Raw genomic sequence first — 21503 nt, forward strand, 5'->3', positions numbered from 1 at the left:
TGTCACCATAGGTAAGTCACATTATCCTTAGGTGCCTCCATTTTCTCCTCTATAAAATGTGGTGGTTAGACCTGATCAGTGGTTCTGGATGAGGGAGGAGCGAGTACACGTATTTCTGAGAAAGCTCACCAGAGCTCCTCGAGTAGGTGAGAATTACTGGATTATATAGTCTCTAAATCTTTTTCCATCCCTGAAAATCGTTGATATTATGATTTTGTGAAATCAGTAAACTTGGAGACTAAAGCCCTTATTTTTACCTTTGGTTTAGCCATTCTCAAGTTTCGTAATCTTCACAAGTCACTTCTCCTCTCTGGGGTTTATTATATTTACGTTTAAAGTGAAAACTTTCTAAAGCCATTCCAGTTCTAAAAGTCCAAGATTCTAAAGTGAGGTAAATCTATTTATATTAAACGTGTGTATATTTCAAATATGGCAAAGAACCTATTGTTGTGAGATAAATGACTATGGTTACATTTTTTTATGTGACTGCATTCAGCATCTTTAAGAATTATGGGGAATAAAAAACCAAGGCCCACATTGTTAAACTTATTTCTAATTTTTAATGGGAAAGGTAAATTCTTGAGCATATGTTGAGATGCTAGCTTTGTGTAGTATTGGCTCCTAACTTGAAATACAAAAATCTAAGACTTCTATGTGTTTTCTTAGGATGTAGTTTATTTATTTATTATTATTATTATTTACAGTCTGTTATACAAAAGCTTCAAGGGATATAAGGCATTACAGCACCACATCTCTAACTAGCTGGAGCATAATACATGATTTGAGTCCCCAATATTTTCTAACAGTAAGGTTTGTTTATTAAAGAAACCCCATGCTGTGACTGAATCTGTCTAATAGAAGCCATGTTTGAACTTGAACATTCAAATGTATGCCCATATATCTTGGGCATATATCATACATAATGATGTGGGGTCTAGACATCTTTCTGGGTTTGTTTATGTCTGTTATGGATTCCCCTCATTATCCATGCTGTTTGAGGGAGACCCCATGGATTCAGCTAGTTTATTGCATACTTTCTATATTTTAAGACTAACTCAGAGTTCCAAGTGGCACATATGTTCCAACTTGGAAGATTATTTTCTCACTTTCCTTTTTTATGATGATGATTAAGGAAAAATAAAGTAAGATTTTAGGGGATGGTGACATGTTTGAGAGTGGCTAACCATAATCCTTTTGGCCATGTTTCAAATATAGTTTCTTATAATTATTTATTTTATTATGCTACTCTTCCTAAAAATTTTTGACAAGTTTGAGCTATAGCATCTGTTTTCTTATTTTTAAAACCATATTGTATACCATCTGTTGTTTCATTATCATTGATTATAACTTTTAGGATTTAGGAAAGGTAGATAAAGACTTTAATCTTTAATTGTACAGTTTATTATATGCAGTATACTCAATGCTAGAATTAAATAAGTTTACCGAAAGAATAGATTTTGAGATATAAAAAACTTTTATTTCTAGTTCCTATTATTAATTTGGAGCAAGTAGCAGCTTGGCTAGCAGCTTTCATTATTATTGTTGTTAAAATCTCTCCCGTGACCTTGATTTTATAAAATTAGGTATCTCTGTGCATAACTCCTTAGTTTTTAAAAAAGTATTGTTCATATTCCTTATAAGTGCAAAGCTTTTTTTTAATCAAGTGAAATAAACCAAATAACATTATAAGAATTTGCAATAAATACTGAAAAAAGGTGGATTGTCATTAGAATTTATCATTATGGATATTTTTTTTGAGGAGGTGATATAGCACTTGCTATAAATATTCATGTTCTTAAATCTAGAGATATTCAGTGATTAGGTGATTTTATGCCTGTTTATGCTGAAAGGAACAAAAGAAACTTTAAAAACTGAAAGCATAAACATAATTGAACCACCCACTTAAAAGAGAAATTGGAATAGATGTTTTCCAGGGGAGAACATGCTTTCTGTGTAAAAAGAGCTAGTGTAACAAGAAGTCATCTATTCTTGATTTCTTTAGACAGCTAGAGCTTTGTGCCTTGTCTAGTTTCTGTGTTTTAAGAGCCTGTTCTGTGTAGCAGAAATAATACAATAAATGGGTTTAACCACATTTGTCTCAGCTAGACAGTCTGCTTTGTCAGAGATTGCTGGTACAACATAAACAAATTATGTGTTTGTAGTGCTTTTCAATGAAAGCCTATCTAACAGAGCTGAGATTGTGTTTCAGCAGCTGTAGATTTAATCTCCTACCTGTCAGTTAAAACAGGCATTTCCTGAGCCTGATAAGGACTGGTTGTAGAAGAGGAAAGTAGTCACAGCTGGACAAAGACCTATTGTTATTGGCTGATAATTTCTATGTAGATTCAACTCCTTATTCTACCATGGAAACTACAGCCATAGTACAGTTTGAAAGGAACTAACCTGACCTTTTTTATTGTTAAATTAAGAAGAGTTAAAGAGAATCAAAGCTAAGCTTTGTGTCCTTCATGTTTGAGAGTTGTCACGTGGAACTAAAAATCAATGTCTGTAGTTTAGATCATCATAATTCCAGATCATTGTGGATGTGATAAATAGGATCTTGGAAAATGCCTGTTCACAAAATTTTAAGCCCATTTTTAGGAATTCTACTTGTAATGCACACTAGAGTCAAAAATTAAATCTGTAGATAGATACTTTATGTGACTCACATGTCATGGGACATGTCTTTTTCTTTTTTTCTATTTTTTATTTGTGTGGGTGGAAGCGGGTGTTCCCATTCTCTCTTTGTTTCATGTAAGTACCCATAGAAATTTATACAGTTAAGTTGAACTGTCTCAAAATTGGTCAAGTTTGTTTGGAGAAAATATCTATCTCCACATTTCTATAGAAGTTATAATATTATAATGAGTCCCATTTCTCCCAAGTCATGAATGGTTAACAATAGGGAACACTGATAGACTGGTCCTTGCATTTGTATGAACTTGGCCAGCAACCTAAATCCACAACTTTTTAATTTTCAGTTTAAATTTCAATTTAAAGTAGTTCATGAGTTTTCAAGTTTAAAAATAAATATGTGCATGAAAATCCTTTGGGAAACGTCCCCTTGCCTTTACCTCCCCCAACTCCCAAGTGTGTAATCAGTCATTCCTCACAATCCCGAGGCAGCTCTTTCTGCCCGCAGGTTCTGTCCCCGTAATGAAACCACCTTTTTGTACCAAAAAAAATGCATATATATATATATATATATATATATATATATATATATAAATTTAATTAAATATTTATAATTAATTTTTCCAGATTTCTTGAGAAATGGATTGACATACATCACTATATAAGTTTAAGGTGTACAGCATGATAGTTTGATTTACATATGTTGCAAAATAATTGCCACAATAGGTTCAACTAATATCCATCCTCTCATATAGGTAAAAAATAAACAATAAAAGAATGAAGAAAAAAATAAAGGAAAAACGTATTTTTCTCTTTGTGATGAGAACTCTTAGGATTTACTCTCTTAACTTTCCTGTATGTTATACAGCAGTGTTAGCTGTAGTCTTCGTGTATATTACATCCATGGTACTTATTTTTCTTATAACTGGAAGTTTGTATGTTTTGACCACCCTCCTCTGGTTCCCCCTCCCCCCAGCCCAATCTCTGCTAACCACAGTCTGATCTCTTTTGCTGAGTTTAGTTTTTTGTTTTTTCTTGTTTGTTTTTTAGTTCCATATGTGAGAACATATTTGTCTGTCTTTCCTCCGTCTGACTTATTTCACTTAGCATAATGCCACTAAGGCCAATCCATGTTGTTGCAGATGGTAGACTTTTCCTTTTTTTTTTTTTTTGTAAAGGCTGAATAATATTCTATTTTATGTATGTACCACAAATTCTTTATTCACTCATTCATTAGTGGATGCTAAAGTTGTTTCCATGGCTTGGTTATTGTAAATAATGCCGCTATGAACATGGGAGTGCAGATATATTTCCAAGTTCGTGTTTTCATTACCTTTGGATATGAATCCCTTGGTAGGGATTTTTAGAAATGAAATTGCTAGATCATGTGGTCATTCTATTTTTAATTTTTTGAGATTGTTCCACACTGTTTTTCATAGTGGTTGTACCAGTTTACATTCCCGCTAACAGTGCACAAGGATTCCCTTTTCTCCACATCCTCACCAGCATTTGTTATCTTGTCTTTTTGATAATGACCATTCTAATAGGCATAGGGTAATATATCATTGTGGTTTTAATTTGCATTTCCCTAGTGACTAGTGATGTGAAGCATCTTTTCATGTACCTGTTGGCCTTTAAAGCATTTTCTATGGAGAAATGTCTGTTCAGGTACTTTGTCCATTTTTTAAGTGTTTTTTTGTTTTGGTTTCGTTTTGGTTTTTGGTTTTTGGTTTTTGGTTTTTGGTTTTGTTTTTTTGCTATTGATTGTATGAGTTCTTTATATATTTTGGATATTGACCTCTTATCAGATATATGGTTTGTAAATATTTTTCCCATCTCATGGGTTATCTTTTCATTTTCTTGGTGGTTTCTTTTGCTTTGAAGAAGTTTTTTTTATTTGATGTAGTTCCATTTCTTTATTTTTTATTGTGTTGCCTGTACTTTAGGTGTATCATATCCAAAAAATCATTACTAAGACCCATGCCAAGGAGTTTTATTCATATGTTTTCTTCTAGGAGTTTCATGTTTTTAGGTCTTAGGTTTAAGTCTTTAATCCATTTCAAGTTAATTTTCATGAGTGGTATAATGTATGGGCCCAGTTTCATTCTTTTACATGTGAATATCCAGTTATACCAGCACCATTTATTGAAGAGACTAGACTATCTTTGCTCCATTGAGTATTTTTGGCTCCCTTGTCAAATATTAGTTGATTGTATACACTTAGGTTTATTTCTAGGCTCTCGGTTCTGTTCTCTTGATCCGTATGTCTGTTTTATGCCAATACCATACTCTTTTGATGAAGATGACTTTATAGTATAACTTGAAATCAGAAGTGTGGTACCTCCTTGCTTTGTTCTTCTTTCTCAGAATTCCTTTGGCTATTTGGTCTTTGGTGGTCCCATGTAAATTTTTAAGTGGTTTTTTTTTTCCTACTTCTATTAAAAAATGCCTTTGAACTCTTGGTAGGGATTGCATTAAATCTTTAGATAGCTTTAGGTAGCATTGATATTTTAACAATATTAATTCTTTAAATCCATAAACACAGGATACCTTTCCATTTATTTGTGGCTTTGATTTCTTTCATCAATGTCTTATAGCTTTCCATATAGAGACCTTTCACCTCCTTGGCTAAATTTATTTCTAAATATTTTATTGGTATTGATGTTATTGTAATATAATTAACTTTTTAATTAAAGTTTTTACAGCAATTTCTATTTTGCAAAGAGCTACATATATCATTTGATCTTTGCAAAATATTTGAAAGGTAAGTATAACACTGGGGTTTGGAGTTTACATTTGTTGAAGTGTGAGAGACTGAGTGAGTAGAAAACAGGTAAAAATTGTGGTTATGAAAGATAGTACTACTTTTCTTAAAAGTCCACAATACCTTAGCTTGCTTGTTTCCTCCCTCCTCTTTCTTCTCTCTTTACTTTCTTTGTACCATTTTTTTTAAAATTTTTTTTCAACATTTATTTTATTTTTGGGACAGAGAGAGACAGAGCATGAACGGGGCAGGGGCAGAGAGAGAGGGAGACACAGAATCGGAAACAGTCTCCAGGCTCTGAGCCATCAGCCCAGAGCCTGACGCGGGGCTCGAACTCACGGACCGCGAGATCGTGACCTGGCTGAAGTCGGACGCTTAACCGACTGCGCCACCCAGGCGCCCCTGTACCATTTTTTATATTTCTCTTTTCATTCTTTTTTTTTTTACATTTATTTATTTTTGAGAGACAGAGTGTGGGCAGGGGAGGGACAGAGAGAGAGACACAGAATCAGAAGCAGACTCCAGGCTCCAAGCTGTCAGCACAGAGCCCGATGCGGGGCTCGAACCCATGAACTGTGAGATCATGACCTGAGCCGAAGTCGGACGCTTAACTGATTGAGCCACCCAGGTGCCCCTCTTTTCATTCTTCTCATGTCTTTCTTCATTTCATTTTTCTTCTTTTCTCTTCTCTTTTCTTAACATCTTGTAATTAGGGCAACCCTGTCTAATACTACTTTTATTTTGGGGGGGGGGTGGCACAGAAGATTGGCTAAAATTTTAAATCTAAGACATACAATGCTCCTCCTTCTTTATTTGCTTACTATTAAGAAATATCATCAAGGGCTATGTAATACTGTGTTTTACATGGAGTGAAGTAAAAATTAATACTTTAAAATAGAGAACAAATGAATATTAGGATTTATTAGTAGGATTGCTTAAATAATGTTGGAAAAGTCAATGTTTTTATTTTCCATTTAGAATTCTGATTATTTTTATGTTATTGACCTGAGTGATCCAGCATATCATCCCATTTCTTTTTGGGCTTGGTTTCTATTCCTTTGCATTTGCTATTGCATAAGTTATTCCTAATCAGTCTTAAATGATGTTATTGGTCTATTGTTCTTTGTAATGCAAAAAGTTATGAGAGGTAAATTGCTGCAGCATATGACTCTGTATTGTAAATTCCAATTTCATTTGACATATACGACATTAGTATAAACTACCAACAAAAACTGAAAGCAATAGATGTTTAATTTAACCAGTGTTTGAGCCAGTTTATATATATTAGATTTTCAACTTTCTGATCTTTACTAACAGTTGATTTTTTTTCCCATAGAAAAGTTGGCAGGTAGCTTAAATAGTCTTAAATATTCCTATTCTTCCCATACAGAGACTAAATTCAGGAATTACATTTTTAGTTTCCATCAGTAAGCTTCTCTGCTACCTAAACTTTTATTAAAAAATATAATATTTGCAGAAAATACAATATTTGCAGTGATGTAACAGTAGCCACTTAGATTTTAATTTGTTATCCTCTTCTCCCCTGTAGGCATAAAAGAGTACAAATGTTTGAAAGTTATGTGCTTCTTGTCTCATATGGAATCGCTGGACAGGCCATGTTTTAGTCAGTCAGTTAATCAATCAGTCAGATAATTACTTTCATATTTAAAGGCACTGTCCTAGTAGTAGTATATTACGAACCTATCTGCAAGATTTTTTTTTTTTTACTGTACCAGACAGGATATATAAGATGGAAAAAGGCCAACAATATATCCCTACTTCACGACTGTTGAGGTCGTTTCTAACCTGGTCTCCTTGCTTTCATTCTTGCACTAATATAGTCATTTTCCTCACAGAAACCAGAATGATCTTTATAAATCTAAATCAGATCTCATGCCACTTCTCTCATCAAACCCTCTAATGGCTTTCTATCACATTCAAAAGAAAATCCAAATTCCTCACTGTGCCCTACAAAGCCCCAAATGATCTGGTCTTTGCCCATCTTTCTAATCTTTCCCTTGCTACTCTCTGGTCATTTTGCTTTGGACTTATTAGGTTACTCAACCCAAGTTATTGCTGCTTCAGTTACTTTGCCCCATGTGCCTTCTGCCTGAGTTGCTTTTCTCTCATGTAATTCCAGGTAGCATTTCCTTAGGTCATTCAACCCTGTGCTATATTATGTCCTTATAGAAGCCTTCCTTGGCTATCCCTCTTAAAAATAGTCCTCTCTACTCCTTACCCACTATATCCCTCTTTCTGGCCTCTACCCTTCAAATGCTATCTCATTATATTACTTTATTTTTATTCATAGAATTTATTATGAATGGGTATGTTTTGTATTTTTATATATTTTTTGCCCACGTGTATGTATACACACACACATATATACATATGTATGCATATATACTTTTATTTTCATGTTTTCTGTCTTCCCTAGGAGATAATGGTAGGGGATTTTGTGTACTTCTATGTCCCCAATACCTAGATAGAATTGTCACCACAATAGTGTCAGATTGAAATAAAAACCATTAAATAATTCAACACAATATGTGCAGTATAAATTTTAACAGAGGGAAAGATATTTTTTGCTTGGGGAATTTTCATTTAGTAGTTGAATTTGAGCTAAACTTTGAAAGGTGGGTCAGATTTGGGAAGGCAGAGAGGAGAGGAAAGATCAGTCTATATGTGAGAAGAAGTGACTTGAACAAAGACTTAGAAGCTATTGAAAGCAAGAAATGAAAGATGGCAAACATAATAGAAAAACAACCTTGAAAGGTACATTAAGAACATCTTGCAGACTGATTTTAATACCAGACTAGGCTAGGGAGTTTGGACCTTATGTTTCATAATAGAGACATTATTATATCTAAGTTATTTAATATGAACATAGTACTAAATAAAAATACAAAAAGAAAATTTCCCTTTTTATTTTATTTTTTTAAAGTTTATTTATGTTGAGAGGGAGAGAGAGTGAGCACGAGCATGGGTGAGGAAGAGAGAGGGAAAGAGAGAATCTTAAGCAGACTTCTCGCTGTCAGTGTGGAGCCCAAGGCAGGGCTCAAACCCACAAACCATGAGATAATGACCTGGCCAACATCAAAAGTCAGATGCTTAACCAAATGAGCTACCTGGGTGCCCCTCTCTTTTTATTTTTATTTTATTATTATTTTTTATCAACAGAGACCACATGAGAGCGGGGGAGGTCAGAGAGAGAGAGAATCTTTTTTAAAAAAATTTTTTATTGTTTATTTATTTTTGAGAGAGAGAGAGAAAGAGAGACTGAGCACAAGTGGGGGAGGAGCAGAGAGAGAGGGAGACACATAATCCAAAGCAGGCTCTAGGCTCTGAGCTGTTAGCACAGAGCCTGACGCGGGGCTCCAACTCACAAATCATGAGATCATGACCTGAGCTGAAGTCAGATGCTTAACCCACTAAGCCACCCAGGCACCCCAGAGAGAGAGAGAATCTTAAGCAGGCTCCACATTCAGCACAGAGTCCGATCTCATGATCAGATCAAGATCATGACCTGAGCCAAAATCAAGAGTCAGACGTTTAACTGACTGAGCCACCCACCCCCAAATTCTCTTTTTAAATAACATGTTAGCTTATCCTTACATCATCTTCAGTGTTGACATACTTTGCATTTACTTGGGGTAGCAGGTGAAGAAGCGTGTGTAAGTGTGTGTGTGTATGAGTAGAAGTGTACATGCTGAGGCTGGGGCAGGGGTTGTTGGTTACATTCCAAAATGACATTGAAGTTGCAGGTCATTAACTTTTTGCACTAAAAAGATTAGAGTGCGATAAAGAGTGAAAGCCTGAAAGTTATTATTATTTTCTTAATTTGTTCTTTTAATGTTTATTTATTTTTGAGAGGGAGAGAGACAGAGCACAAGTAGGGGGAGGTCAGAGAGAGAGGGAGACACGGAATTCAAAACAGGCTCCAGGCTCCAAGCTGTCAGCATGGAGCCCGGTGTGGGGCTTGAACCCATGAATTGCAAGATCATGACCTGAGCCGAGGTTGGACACTTAACTGACTGAGGCACCCAGGCGCCCCTTTGGCTATAGTTATTATTTATCCTTTTACTCAGTATCCATTTCTTATAGCAATCCCCTTACTTTACTCCCCAGCCCCCACCTCAGTTACATATATAGGCACCATCTCTTATTGGTACTTCCAGGGAAGGTCAGCTTGCCATGGCTGGGCCCCAGCTGTCAATAGCTTAGACATCTTATTTATGTTCTGTTTGGAGTTCACAGCATATTTTTCAGGCCTGTAGCTTCAGATGAAATTGCTTCTATTTTTGATGATAGCTGATGCTTAAATACTTCTCTGTCATTCATTCTATGTTGTATAACCAGCCCACTGTGACATAACAAATGTTTTTTATTATTATTTTGGAAAACTGTATTCTTGGCTCTTCTGGTGAGAAGAGCTTATCATCTCTGTCAGTAAGGATTATAATCAATGATGATAAAATTATTAAAGAAGCTTAGAGGCCTCTTTATACTATAGAAGAATTTCAACAGATGTGCTAGGGGAACTCAGTCATTAAAAAATATTTTCTAATAAATGAATAAGGTCAATTTTTGTATTCTCACACCAACCAGTGGACTTCAAAGTCCGAGCATGGCATGCCAAAAGAAAAGATTGCTGTGATGAAGTATATTTGGAGCAGATGCATATTTCTGTTGCTTCGATTTGAGGATTGCAAATGATAAAAGGACTTTGAATTGATTCAGAAGATTAAAAATCAGAATTATTGTAGCTTAGTTTCAGAGAATGAAAATTCTGTAATACATCTGTGTTATGAATATTTGTTGAGTCCCTACTCTGTGCAAGAGAGGAGCTTTTGCTAAGCCCCAGGGAGATATAAAGTCCCTGCCTTTAAGTTGTGCATAATTTTAACAAGACCTGTAGTCTAAGATGTAAACTTGCATTTCTGTAAGAGGAATTTAATAATTGAACTCTGGTCATTGCTACCAGAACAAGCTTGTGTAAAATACTTCAGGGGTAAAAGCCAGATTGCCTTCATTACAGGTCAAAAGTTTATGAAAGGTTTATATCCGAATTTGGTTGTTACAAAGAAAGGAATGCCATATTCTTCACAATGTTACCATATTTATATGGCATTTATACAAAATTTGAAAAAAAATTAATTTCCATCTTTGCAAAACATTTTGATCATTGTATATTTAATGGGGTTTCCATCTGAGAACAACAATCATTAGTCTCTAATATGTTTCATACTTCTGTGGAAATAAGACAGGGTGGAATAAGAAACATTCATCTTCACTAGTCTTTGGAAATATCTAAAGTAATTGACTAGCTCAGTCTTCTGTGATGGCCTGGTGACCACTAACTGTGACTATTTGCATAATAGTCAACTCTTCACTTCTGTAGTGATAACTGTTTGTATCTGATTAAAATTAAGACTGTTTTAGTTCTCTTGACTTTTCCAGAAGTTGCAAAAATTGAGATTTGCTGTTCTGCTTTAACCAAACAAATGCACACATGGGGATAACAATATGCTGAGTTTATGCAGATTTTACAGCACGAATCTGAATAAAATACCCACTAATAGATCCTTAAGGAGTAATAAACACACATGAATTTTCCTTAGTTGCACTTTAAAGTGATTTTAACATACTACTAGACCTTAACAATAATATTTAATTGACAAGATTATGCATTTGTATGGATTGAAAAGGTGGTAGATATCTAATTCCAAATGAATCATAAATTTTACTTTTGCATAACATGTTTTATTAATTTCTCTATGGCCAGGATATTCTGCTTCCCTCCTGGTGAGAGTTTCTTAAAACATAGTAAGATAATTTAAACACATTTAATTAACATTTATCATCCATTTTATAAAGTAATCTGACTTTTGTCCTCATAAATACTCTCAAAATTTTTCTAGGTTATAGGCCATAGGAAGACTATGGAATGATACTTAATGGAATTTTTGTTGTAATTTAGTTTTCTTTTTAAGCAAATCTTTACTTTCTCTGTTGACCCTGTTCCCAAGTAAGCTGACAAACTGGATGATTTGTACTATTATGTAAGTGAAAACAAACCTAGCACCACTACCTGATAAAAAAAGGCTATAGACTTCTCTAAGCCATCTTTATATTCCCAGTGCCTAGCACAGTACCAGTCAGATAGTACTAGGTGCTCAATAAATGGCTGCTGGTCAGGTGATTAAAGACAGGCACTATAGACCTCTTTATAAAGTGACATATTTCTTGGGAGCCTAAGAGGTCATCTTATATGTGTGGAGCTCTTTATTTCTGAGAGTAAGAGGACAAATAAGTAAGAGATACTAGGAATTATGATTATATTAGTGCTAAATCCATGTTCTTTTCTTTCAAAATTCAGTATTTAAACAGAACATGTACCAATGAATGAGATCGGGGTGCTTAGAGGGCTTAGTTGGTTAAACAACCAACTCTTGATTTCAGCTCAGGTCATGATCTCATGGTTCATGAGATTTAGCCCCACTGTCAGCGCAAAGCCTACTTGGGATTCTCTCTCTCCCTCTCTCTATACCCACCACCTGCTCATGCGTGTGTGCTCATGCACTCACCCTCTCTCTCTCTGTCTCTCTCAAAATAAATAAATAAATAAAATAAAGTGAACAAGAGATAAAGAAGTGACATTTGACTACTGATGATCCTGGTAGATTAATGAGTTATTTGCCCATTTTAGAAGCTATAAATAGAGTGGGTATATACAGTATGCTGAGATTATAAAAAGAAGTGTTAACACAAAGGACAGGATTGGCTCTTTCAGGGTTATTAATATCTCTCTCTGAATATGCACCTAAAGAAGATTTTTAGAACTTGTGCTATTGACCTGATGGATGGAGTTATTGTGCTCTTACATTCAATGATCATTTCTGTCCTGTATAACCAAGGAAGAAACCTGGAAAATGCAGATTGTGATGTGGATTTAAATAACTATCTTAAAGACCAACCTAGTAAAAAAAAATTGCTCTGTTTGCATGTCTTACTCTTGTTAGAGTGGGGACATAGTGAACTAGAGACAAGATATGTTTTTTTTTTATTTCTTCTGTGAATATTTTAGATATTTTATGAAATATATTTAGCAGTGTAAATTAGTAAAGACAAGTTGACTACTGAAGTTATTTTCTCTTTTTTCCTTCAATTAACTTCTTACTGAGGTATAATATACATGCAGAAAAGCATATATCATAAGTATAAAGTCAGCTCTTAATTGAGGTTCAAACTGAAACATAAGACTCTAAAAGAATAAAGACAGGGTTTTTAAAAGGATGTCTTTGGATTATAATATCTTGAGTTTGTTCTACCTTTTCATGATTTTTCTAGGCCCTTTAGTGAGGATTTTGAAAAGAATGGTGGCAGTAGTATGCACAGTTCTTGGAAGAAATTGCATTACATTAAAGATGAATGTTAACAATGGTAACAAGTTGTTTTGTGTATTATCCCGGTAGGCCCTGAGAGAGTGAGACAGAGAGACAAAGATGATGGGGGGAAGGGACAGAATATTTGCTACCAACAAACCAACAAACAAAAACAAAGCAGGAATTCCGGATGAAGTTACATAATGTCTATCCATTGCAAGTTGATGGGAAACATCTGGGAAGATGGGACTCTGTTCTCAAATAGTCTTTTGTGTCCCAGAATTGTTCCTGATGAAATTTGATTTTTTTTCTCCTACCAGATCCAGGTAGATTCTCTACAAGCAGAGATTTGCTAAAAGACAAATGAAAAGCAAAGAAGGTGATACCAAGATGTATTTAAAAGTCATTCTTTATTATTATTATTATTTTTACTAATAATAAAAGTGATTCATTGCATTAACCAATGCATATCGGTGCCCAGAAAACTGGCTCTTTGGTCTAAGGTGCTTCTCACATTGATCAGTTGTTACAACATGCCTACTATATCCTTAGCCTTGTGATAAAAGCAGTGGAGCATATAGAAATATAAATGCCACAGGCCATTCAGGACACTCAATTTATTTCATGATAGGTGATTAATGAATTGAAAAAATTAATGAATAGGTAGTAGGCCATGTATAATATAAGGCTCCTTTGTGTACTTCCAACTATGGTCGACCAAGAGAATTTCAATATACTGACTACTACATTATGCTTCCTAAAATAGGACAGAACATGGTCGACATTTTAGACAGGATTTAAGCAAAACCAGGTTTGAAATGGTTTTATATTAAGGCATGCATGTATCCTACCAAATGAGACCCTTTCCCTCCTAACTCTTCAGAGTTAACTGAGATCCATATATAGTTTGGCATGTACTTTTTGGCACTAAGAAGACACCTCCCTGACTTTGAAGGCTTTTCATGCAAGGTTTCCGGGTCCTTTATTTCTTCCTCTTTAGACATGGAGGCTTTTACAGTGGTAGCATTTTATACGAATGACTCAGCTATTCTTTGCAATAAAGAACAGAGCCTTCAGGAAATTCCCTCCCTGTGCCCCCCCTCCCTCTCCAACTGCTCTTTCCCACTCTTTATTTTCTATCTCTGTCTCCCTTTCTCTGTCATCATTTACAAACATTGGAAACAATTCCTTCCAACAGATTAAAGAAGCTTTCTTCAATTAAACCACATGAGGAATGATTTACTAGAAATAAAGCCTTAAAATAATCTTCACTTGCTCACTGGTTTTAACTCAGTATTAGACATTAATATGCTCATGATTTTCAATACAAATACATATTTCCCATCACCAAAAAAGTTAAATAATCTTCACGAAAGAGAAAATGAGCCCCCCTGAGTGTCACTCTGTTTGCATATTAGCGCATAGCCAGGTCTCTGCCAAGTTGCTCTCTGACTGACTGCTGCAGATGCTCTTTCTCAAGTATTCTGAGTCATATCTTTAGTACAAGTCTTCAGGGACAAACAATAGCACCTGTTCCTCACAAGATATCAGGCCAGTTAGCCCATTCATGTATCTTTAATGAAGCTCTGGGGCAGATGGCAAAACACGGCATCATCAACAACTTAGCACAGAGAAAACAAAGGGATAAGTATTGATGCAACAATGCTGTTTTACAGATAGGAAGAGACAGAACCCAAGTGTTTCACATGCGTCTTGCTGCTGTCTTGATTGTCTGAAAGATGTGAACACCAAGCACTTAAAATTTCTGGGCATGTAGCCTATTTGATCAAGAATGTGTTCCCCACTTTCTGCAAAAGGGTAACACTTTGGTCAGGGACTGTGGAAGTTTAGAATCGATGGTCAGTTGTACTTGGGCACCTGCGGTTTGTTTCTTTCATGATGCCCTGACTCAGCTTCACCTACGATGTAGTTTCTGGTTTCTCGTGATCAGTCAAGTGACATACCCAGCCGGTTAGTGCTGACTTTGGTTTCATGTTCAGAGAGATATTTTTGGCCACGTCAAATTTTACTCTTTGTATTCACCAAATCATTTTTACCTGTGGAATAATGAAAGGATCTTTGAATTTGTGCTAAGGGAAAGCTACACTTTCAAGAAAAGAAGATGCTATTTGAAATTTTGATAACTTCTTGGGAAAGACATGTGGAGACTGGCAATTCTTTGATGGAGTGAGGGGAATTCTATTAGTTTTTATTCTTTTGTAAAATATTTTTGGAAGTTGCTGCTTCCAATGTGACTGCCTTCCCCGGCATGTCATCAAATGGGAAGATAGGATGATGGGAAGGAAGAGGGAAGGTAAGCTTACATTCTTCAGAGCGGGGTGGGGCTTTTCTGTATATTCACAATTCTTTATCTGTCCTAAGCCCTGACACTCAGTGCAGTAAACAGAACTCATAACTTCTATAGGAGAAAAATATCCTGGATGCTTATGTGATTCTTGTGTGGCTGCCAAGCGCTCTTTCTTTATCTCTCCTCCCTTCTTTGTTCTTGCTTTCCATTTCTGTCCCACATTCAATCAATAATTTTCTAGTAAGTACAAGTACAATAAATGGAAAGCTACGAAAGGGGTAAATTATTGCTTTAATACATGCTTTCTCCTCATATTACTTGCACTGGGCCATACTGGTCAGCTTTCTATACAAGGTGGTAGTTGCAAGTATTCATAGACCTTCACTACCCTTGTGAGTTTTTAAGACGCATAATTCCTTTAAAATAATATCACACTGGGGAAATCTGAATAAGGTTGTTGGATTGTATCAATGTCAATATCCTGGTTGTGATAGTGTACTGTAGTTTTTCAAGTTATGGCCATTAGGGACGAATACATGGGATCTCTCTGTAGTATTTATTTAAAATGCATGTAAATTTATGATTACATTTATGAAACTTTCAGTCATCTGTTATTACAAAGCATTATATTCCTTATCTCACTTAGGTCTGTTTAGCAAAAGACGACTTGATGCTTAATATAATATGGCACTTAAAAATGTAGACTTTGATCCTGAAACCTGGACTTGAATCCTGGCTGTAGCACTTTTTAATTGGCCAACCTACTGAGACTCTCATGGTTTTGTCTTTCTCATTAAGTGAATGAGGAGAAATAGTAAATACCTCACAGAGGTTTGAGGATTAAATGAGATAGATCATGTAAATCATTTTCCCAGTGCTTGACATATAGGAAACACTGGAAAATATTGGCAGCTGTGATGATGATGATTATCATTACCATCATCATCACTATTATTACCTCTATAATTAGAGCTACAAGAGGAGTGCTTCATCATCTTCTCTTGGTCTAGATTCTAATTGCTACAGAGTATTTTGTCTTGTCTTTAATAAGGGGCATTTTGATTATTCACATCATTGTTTTCCTTGAAATAAGTTAAGGGCAAGTTTATCACTTGGAGCTAAATAATTACTGTTAATAAATATAATACATTTTTGAAATTAATGACAGTGGCTTTAATTGATCAAATTGTTCTGGGTACAAAAAAGAGAGAAGAAGGAACAAACTGGAACTGAACAATATCCTATCCCTACTCCAGAGTCACTCCAACAATCCACCTCTGAAATAGAAAATTTGTTTTGGTTGCAGCCCTCCAGATTTTCTTTACCCAAAGAACATACACACATGATTTCTCTCTTTCCTATCACTGAAGTCCATGTGATGTAGTGGAAAAAGCACTGGACAGGGTGATGAGCAGTTCTGGACTCCAATCCAGCCCTGTCGTAGATAGTGTGACCACAAGCCATGCCTTTTACCTGCTCTAGGCACCTGTTTCCCTATGTGTGTAGTGTGAGGTTTGTCTTAGATTAGTGATTCTCAGAGAGTGTTTCCTGGGCCACACTGCCCACTTTACCTGGATACTTGCTGGGAAAGTACACTCTCGGACCCCACCTCACATCTACTGATTTAGAGGCTCTGGCAGCGGGCGGGGAGGGACGGTAGGGCTGAGCAGTCTTTGTTTTAACAAGCCCTCTAGCTGAACTAGATACGTGCTAAAGTTTGAGAATCGCTTCCCTGAATTAAATTTTAGTCTAAGTATTAGATTGTTGGGCCTAGCTCCCAGAGTTTCTGATTCATAGATCTGGAAGGGGGGGCGGGGCCTGATAATTTGCTTTTTTGAAGTTCTCAGATGTTGCTGATATTACTGGTCAGGTATCACACTCTGAGAACTAGTAGGTTAGATCAGCTCTAAACTCTGTTCCAACTCTGATTCTATCATTACGATTGCTTTCACAATGTCTTCTGTCCCCCTTCTTACTTACTTTATCCCCCAATTTACTGAAGCTGCCTCAAAACTAATAGCCTTGAAAGTTTCTAACATATCCTACTTTGTAGAGGATGATGGACAGAAAGCAACTTCCCTAAATTCTTACAACTTATGTTAATGTGAAACACCTACAGCTCTTTGGCATTGACATTGACCTTAGACGGTTTAGTTAGTCATCTCACATATGTAGCTAGTTACAAAAGAAATATCTTCATGCACCAAGATTCAAGAATTAAGGTCTGATGCTTAATTGCCATTGATCCCCTTATGTTGTCTCATGATCTGAAGAGCTTGGGCACCAATGTAGAAGTAAAATTATATTTTTATCCTAAGATGCTGTTTAATGAATAACACTAACATTCCCAAATTGCATCTTCAGATGATCCTTGTAATCCCACCTCTTCTATTTTATGGTTTTCTAGATACTTGGGATGGGATAATGCTCTGTATGGCCTACTGTCTGCTAAGAACATGACAAGCCTCTGCCTGTCAAATTGAATTATTTAGTTGGTTCATATTTTCTTTTCTGAAGTAGAGTTATGGGTAAGAGTCACTGTTTCTTGTGTGTGTGTGTGTGTGTGTGTGTGTGTGTGTGTGTGTGTGTGTTTTAGTAACTTGATAATTTTCTAGAACAGAATATGCAAACTGCGTATGAAAAAAAGGAGGGCTCTTACATTTACTGAGTGCCTATTATGTGCCAGTCACTGTGCCACAACTGTTACTTTTCTGGTCTATTGAATCCTCACAATAACCATGTAAGATAATATCATTGGCTTTTAGATGAGGAAATAGACTCAGGAAGGTTAAGTAACTGTTCATGATCACACAGCCAAGGAAATGGCAGTGTATGGATTTAAGCTCAGATAAGATTGATAACAAAGCTTCTGTAGGCATCGTAGATTCTGAACAAATATGTGGTAAATGAATGAATAAAGCAATGAGTACATCACGTTATCTTCCTAATGCTGAATTTGAAACAATCTGGATCATAGAGTTGGAAAGGCTCTCTAGGTCATTATCTAGTCAGGGGTTTAGTTATGTTTATCCTTTAAAGGATCCCTAACATGTGGGTATACAGCCTTTACTTGACTACCTCTAGGGAATATGACACACGCGACTCTTTAATCAGAATGATTGTTGAATAAGTCATTATTAGAAAATTCTTCTCTACATTAAACTCCCCTAAAATCCCTTTCTTAAGTCTAGTTCTGCCCTTTGTAACTGCTCAGACTTAATCTGATTCTTTTGCCATATGAAGATAGCCTTGTATCTTTTCTCTCCCAAGCTAAATAGCTCCTTTTTTTCAGCTGCCTCTCAAGATCCGTAGCACATAATAATAACTTAATAAATGTTCGTTACAAAGAAGGAAAGAATAAATAAATATGATAGCTAGACCTCTCACTTGTTCCCCTTTAAAGCATCAAGCATCTGTGCTATGTTCTAGGTACATGCTAGGAACCATATTTCTAGAAGAAAATGAAACGATTTCCTTTGATGTGCTCTTGCACTGAACAGTCCTACCAAAAAGACCATGTTTTATTTTCTGACATAGAACAGTGCCCTCATCTTTGACATCTCAGGTTTGCATCAGGTCACAGCAAGCTTGAGTTGAACAGCCAACCTAGTGCTTTTCTTCAGGGTTAAAGGCAAGACCTGGGCACAAGGGGATCAGCTCCAATTTACGCAGGCTAAGTTTGTACTCTAACATACAAAACTCGGGCTTACCTCAGCTAAAATGGTAGAAATAGCTGCCCAAAGCTAGTTTCTTTCACGCCCCACTGGCAAGGTAGTAATTGCACAAAGACCTTTTTATTATAAGTTGATTTTCCTGAGAAATGAATTCAGAAAAATACTGTAAAGTGTTTATTTTTTGCTTGCCCTTTATTAACCCACATCTTAGGGCTTTCCCTAGAGAAAAGCTGTTGGTAAATGAAACCTCTTAGACCCACACAGAAGCATTTTTGCACCATGTCCCTGGCTGTGGAGGGAACAGGGACAGGACAAGGCAAGTTGGCGCTATGTAAACAGGGTCATCAGCCAGTGTATGGAATTTTGCCTAAAGAGAAGATTTAAGAATTTAAATGGGGGAAGGGTTTGGGGTCGGTAGAATTACTGGTAAGTGTTTGTATCTTAAACAGGATATAATGCAGCTCTTTTATACTAGTAAAGAGCCCAAAGACCCAGTTTGAACTTAAAGAGCATCTTTGTTAGTACATCCTAGTTTTGATCTTTAAATAACAAAAGTCCTGTAGTTCAACCTATGAAATCAGGCACTAAAAGCCAGGGCAGTACCTTACTGTGATGCTATACTGGAATCAGGGTAACATGTGTAGAGTAAAAAAAAAAGGAGCTAGGAAATTAAAATGTGATTTCACAGGCATGATTTTGTCATAGCTCTTATTTTCTTTATATGGAATACAAATACAGATATAGAGTGAAGATTTTCTATTTTGCATTTTTGTGCTCTTTGATACATTTATTGAGGTCAAATGAAATTTGATATAGTAGGATTTATTATGAAATGCTCTCTGAATACAACTCCATAATTACTGAGCTACATGGTAGTGCATAAAGCTGTAAAACTGCTAAGCCAGACAAGCAATTTATATGTTACATCAAGGTGTGTATGGCAAAGAATATTAGTTTAATTGGGAGCCAAGATGTAGTAGCCTTAAATCTAAAGAGCTATATGTTTAACATAATGCGGTAAGGCTTTGAAATAAGATACCTAAACTGGGGAGATAAAGCATTTGGAATATATAACAATTAGACATTATTTTCTGACCAAGAGATACTAAACGCTGTTTTCCAGATAAAGGGCAGACAGAATGCAAAGCAGGTCAAAGGGCAAAACCTTTCAACATTGCACAGTGTAAGAAGCAAACTTATTTCTTCCGATTGTTTTAAGGAAAAGAAAAAGAAAAAAAGGAAAAGAAAAGAGTTGAGATAAAAGAAAAACCATTCACCACAATTTGGTGGAAGCAGGGATGAGGCAAATTCACGACAAGGTTGTGTCCTTGGAGTCCTAATGGGATCTAAGAACAGGGATTTGGTAACTTCTGCCTGTGTTTTCTCAGGGAGCAGCTTCGGAATGAGGTCAGAAGTGGGTGGCTGTTTGGGTACCAGCACACCAGCAGGAGTGAAAAACAAATACTTCTTGGCATACATTTGTTCTCTGTCTGATCATAGGCTCTCTTCTGTTTAGCAGGTTCAGGGTCACATGCCTCCGCTCATGATCCCAATTTTTCCACATGACCAGCGGACCCTGGCAGCAGCTGCTGCCGCCCAGCAGGGCTTCCTCTTCCCCCCTGGAATAACATACAAACCAGGTAAGTAGAGAGGAATTCAACATTCTTTTGGAAATGCTAAGATCCTCATGTTTTTGCTTAGTAGTCACAACAAACACAGGAGCATACAAAGGAACTATGAATAAAATGATCATAAAAGCTGGTTTTAAAGTCAAATTAGAACCAGAAAGTTAATTGGGAAGGAGGCATGTTACTCGTTTGTTGCAAAAAAACTTTTACTTTCTCTTTTTCCACCTGGTTTGTTCTGAATTCACAGATAAAATGCTACTTTCCCTGGAGACCACAAATTTCTGTTAGCTCGCTCTCATACCTTTACTGTGAATAATTGTCTTTGGTTAAAGACACTTTCCTCCTCCTCAAGAGCTTTTATGCTCTGGGAGAGTGGTCACATACACTATAAAATGCTATTGTTGTTTGTTGTCTGATTTCTCCTGGAAGAAAAGTTAAAACTGGGCAGATTTAATTAGCTCACCACTAATAGGTAAGATTCCTTTTTGATTTTAGTTGAAATAATGAAGCATTCAGTAGTATTTTCTCATTCATCTTTAAACCTCAAAACAGGTCACATAACCTTGCAGTGAAATATGTTTTGAGATGATTTAGCAAATGTTATGATTTTTCTTTATTCCTCTGAGTTTACTGGACTCCTGGGGAATTCAATTAGGGACATAATGGTTTGAAGCTTCTTTCAGAGCCTCCTTGTAAACAGGGCTTTAAATGTTTAAAGATATGTTGCCAAAGGAATCCAATGTAAGAAGATAGTCAAGTAAATAAAGTCAACCTTAATTTCATTTGTGCATTCTTTGTAAGTGACCTCAGCTCAGAAGTAGTGACCTTGTTCTACTCATTAATAATTTCCGTGTCAAGTTCTTTTTAACATATTAACCTGATTATATTAACCACCAAATCTGAGTGCAACAAATCTGAGCGCAGCGGCTTCTTTGTGTATGGGGTGTATAAAGTGAACAAAGGCATTTTAATGTGCTTAAAGTAATAATAAAATATAAATCACTTTACTAAAATCCTCAGTAAGGAAGCTTACTACATAGCGTAAAAAACAAATCTAGTGAGGTTTCACATCTATTTTAGTTGTTTATTGCTATCGATTACTCTTTTGCA

At 35.9% G+C, this 21503-nt stretch overlaps 1 protein-coding gene across 44 annotated transcripts in view; it reads left to right on the top strand.

Annotated features, from left to right (window-relative positions):
* SOX6 (SRY-box transcription factor 6) overlaps positions 1 to 21503 on the top strand; it is a 686841-nt gene that overhangs the window by 536030 nt on the left and 129308 nt on the right. For 37 of the 44 annotated variants that reach the window (XM_053203417.1, XM_053203416.1, XM_053203433.1 and 34 more), the window contains one exon: positions 20282 to 20405. In XM_053203417.1, the coding sequence (XP_053059392.1) occupies positions 20282 to 20405 (124 nt within the window). The remainder of the gene's footprint in view (positions 1 to 20281; positions 20406 to 21503) is intronic. The other 7 variants (XM_053203431.1, XM_027073051.2, XM_027073054.2 and 4 more) reach the window with 1 other exon arrangement.

Source organism: Acinonyx jubatus, chromosome D1 (assembly GCF_027475565.1).
Source record: "Acinonyx jubatus isolate Ajub_Pintada_27869175 chromosome D1, VMU_Ajub_asm_v1.0, whole genome shotgun sequence".
NCBI lineage: Eukaryota > Metazoa > Chordata > Mammalia > Carnivora > Felidae > Acinonyx > Acinonyx jubatus.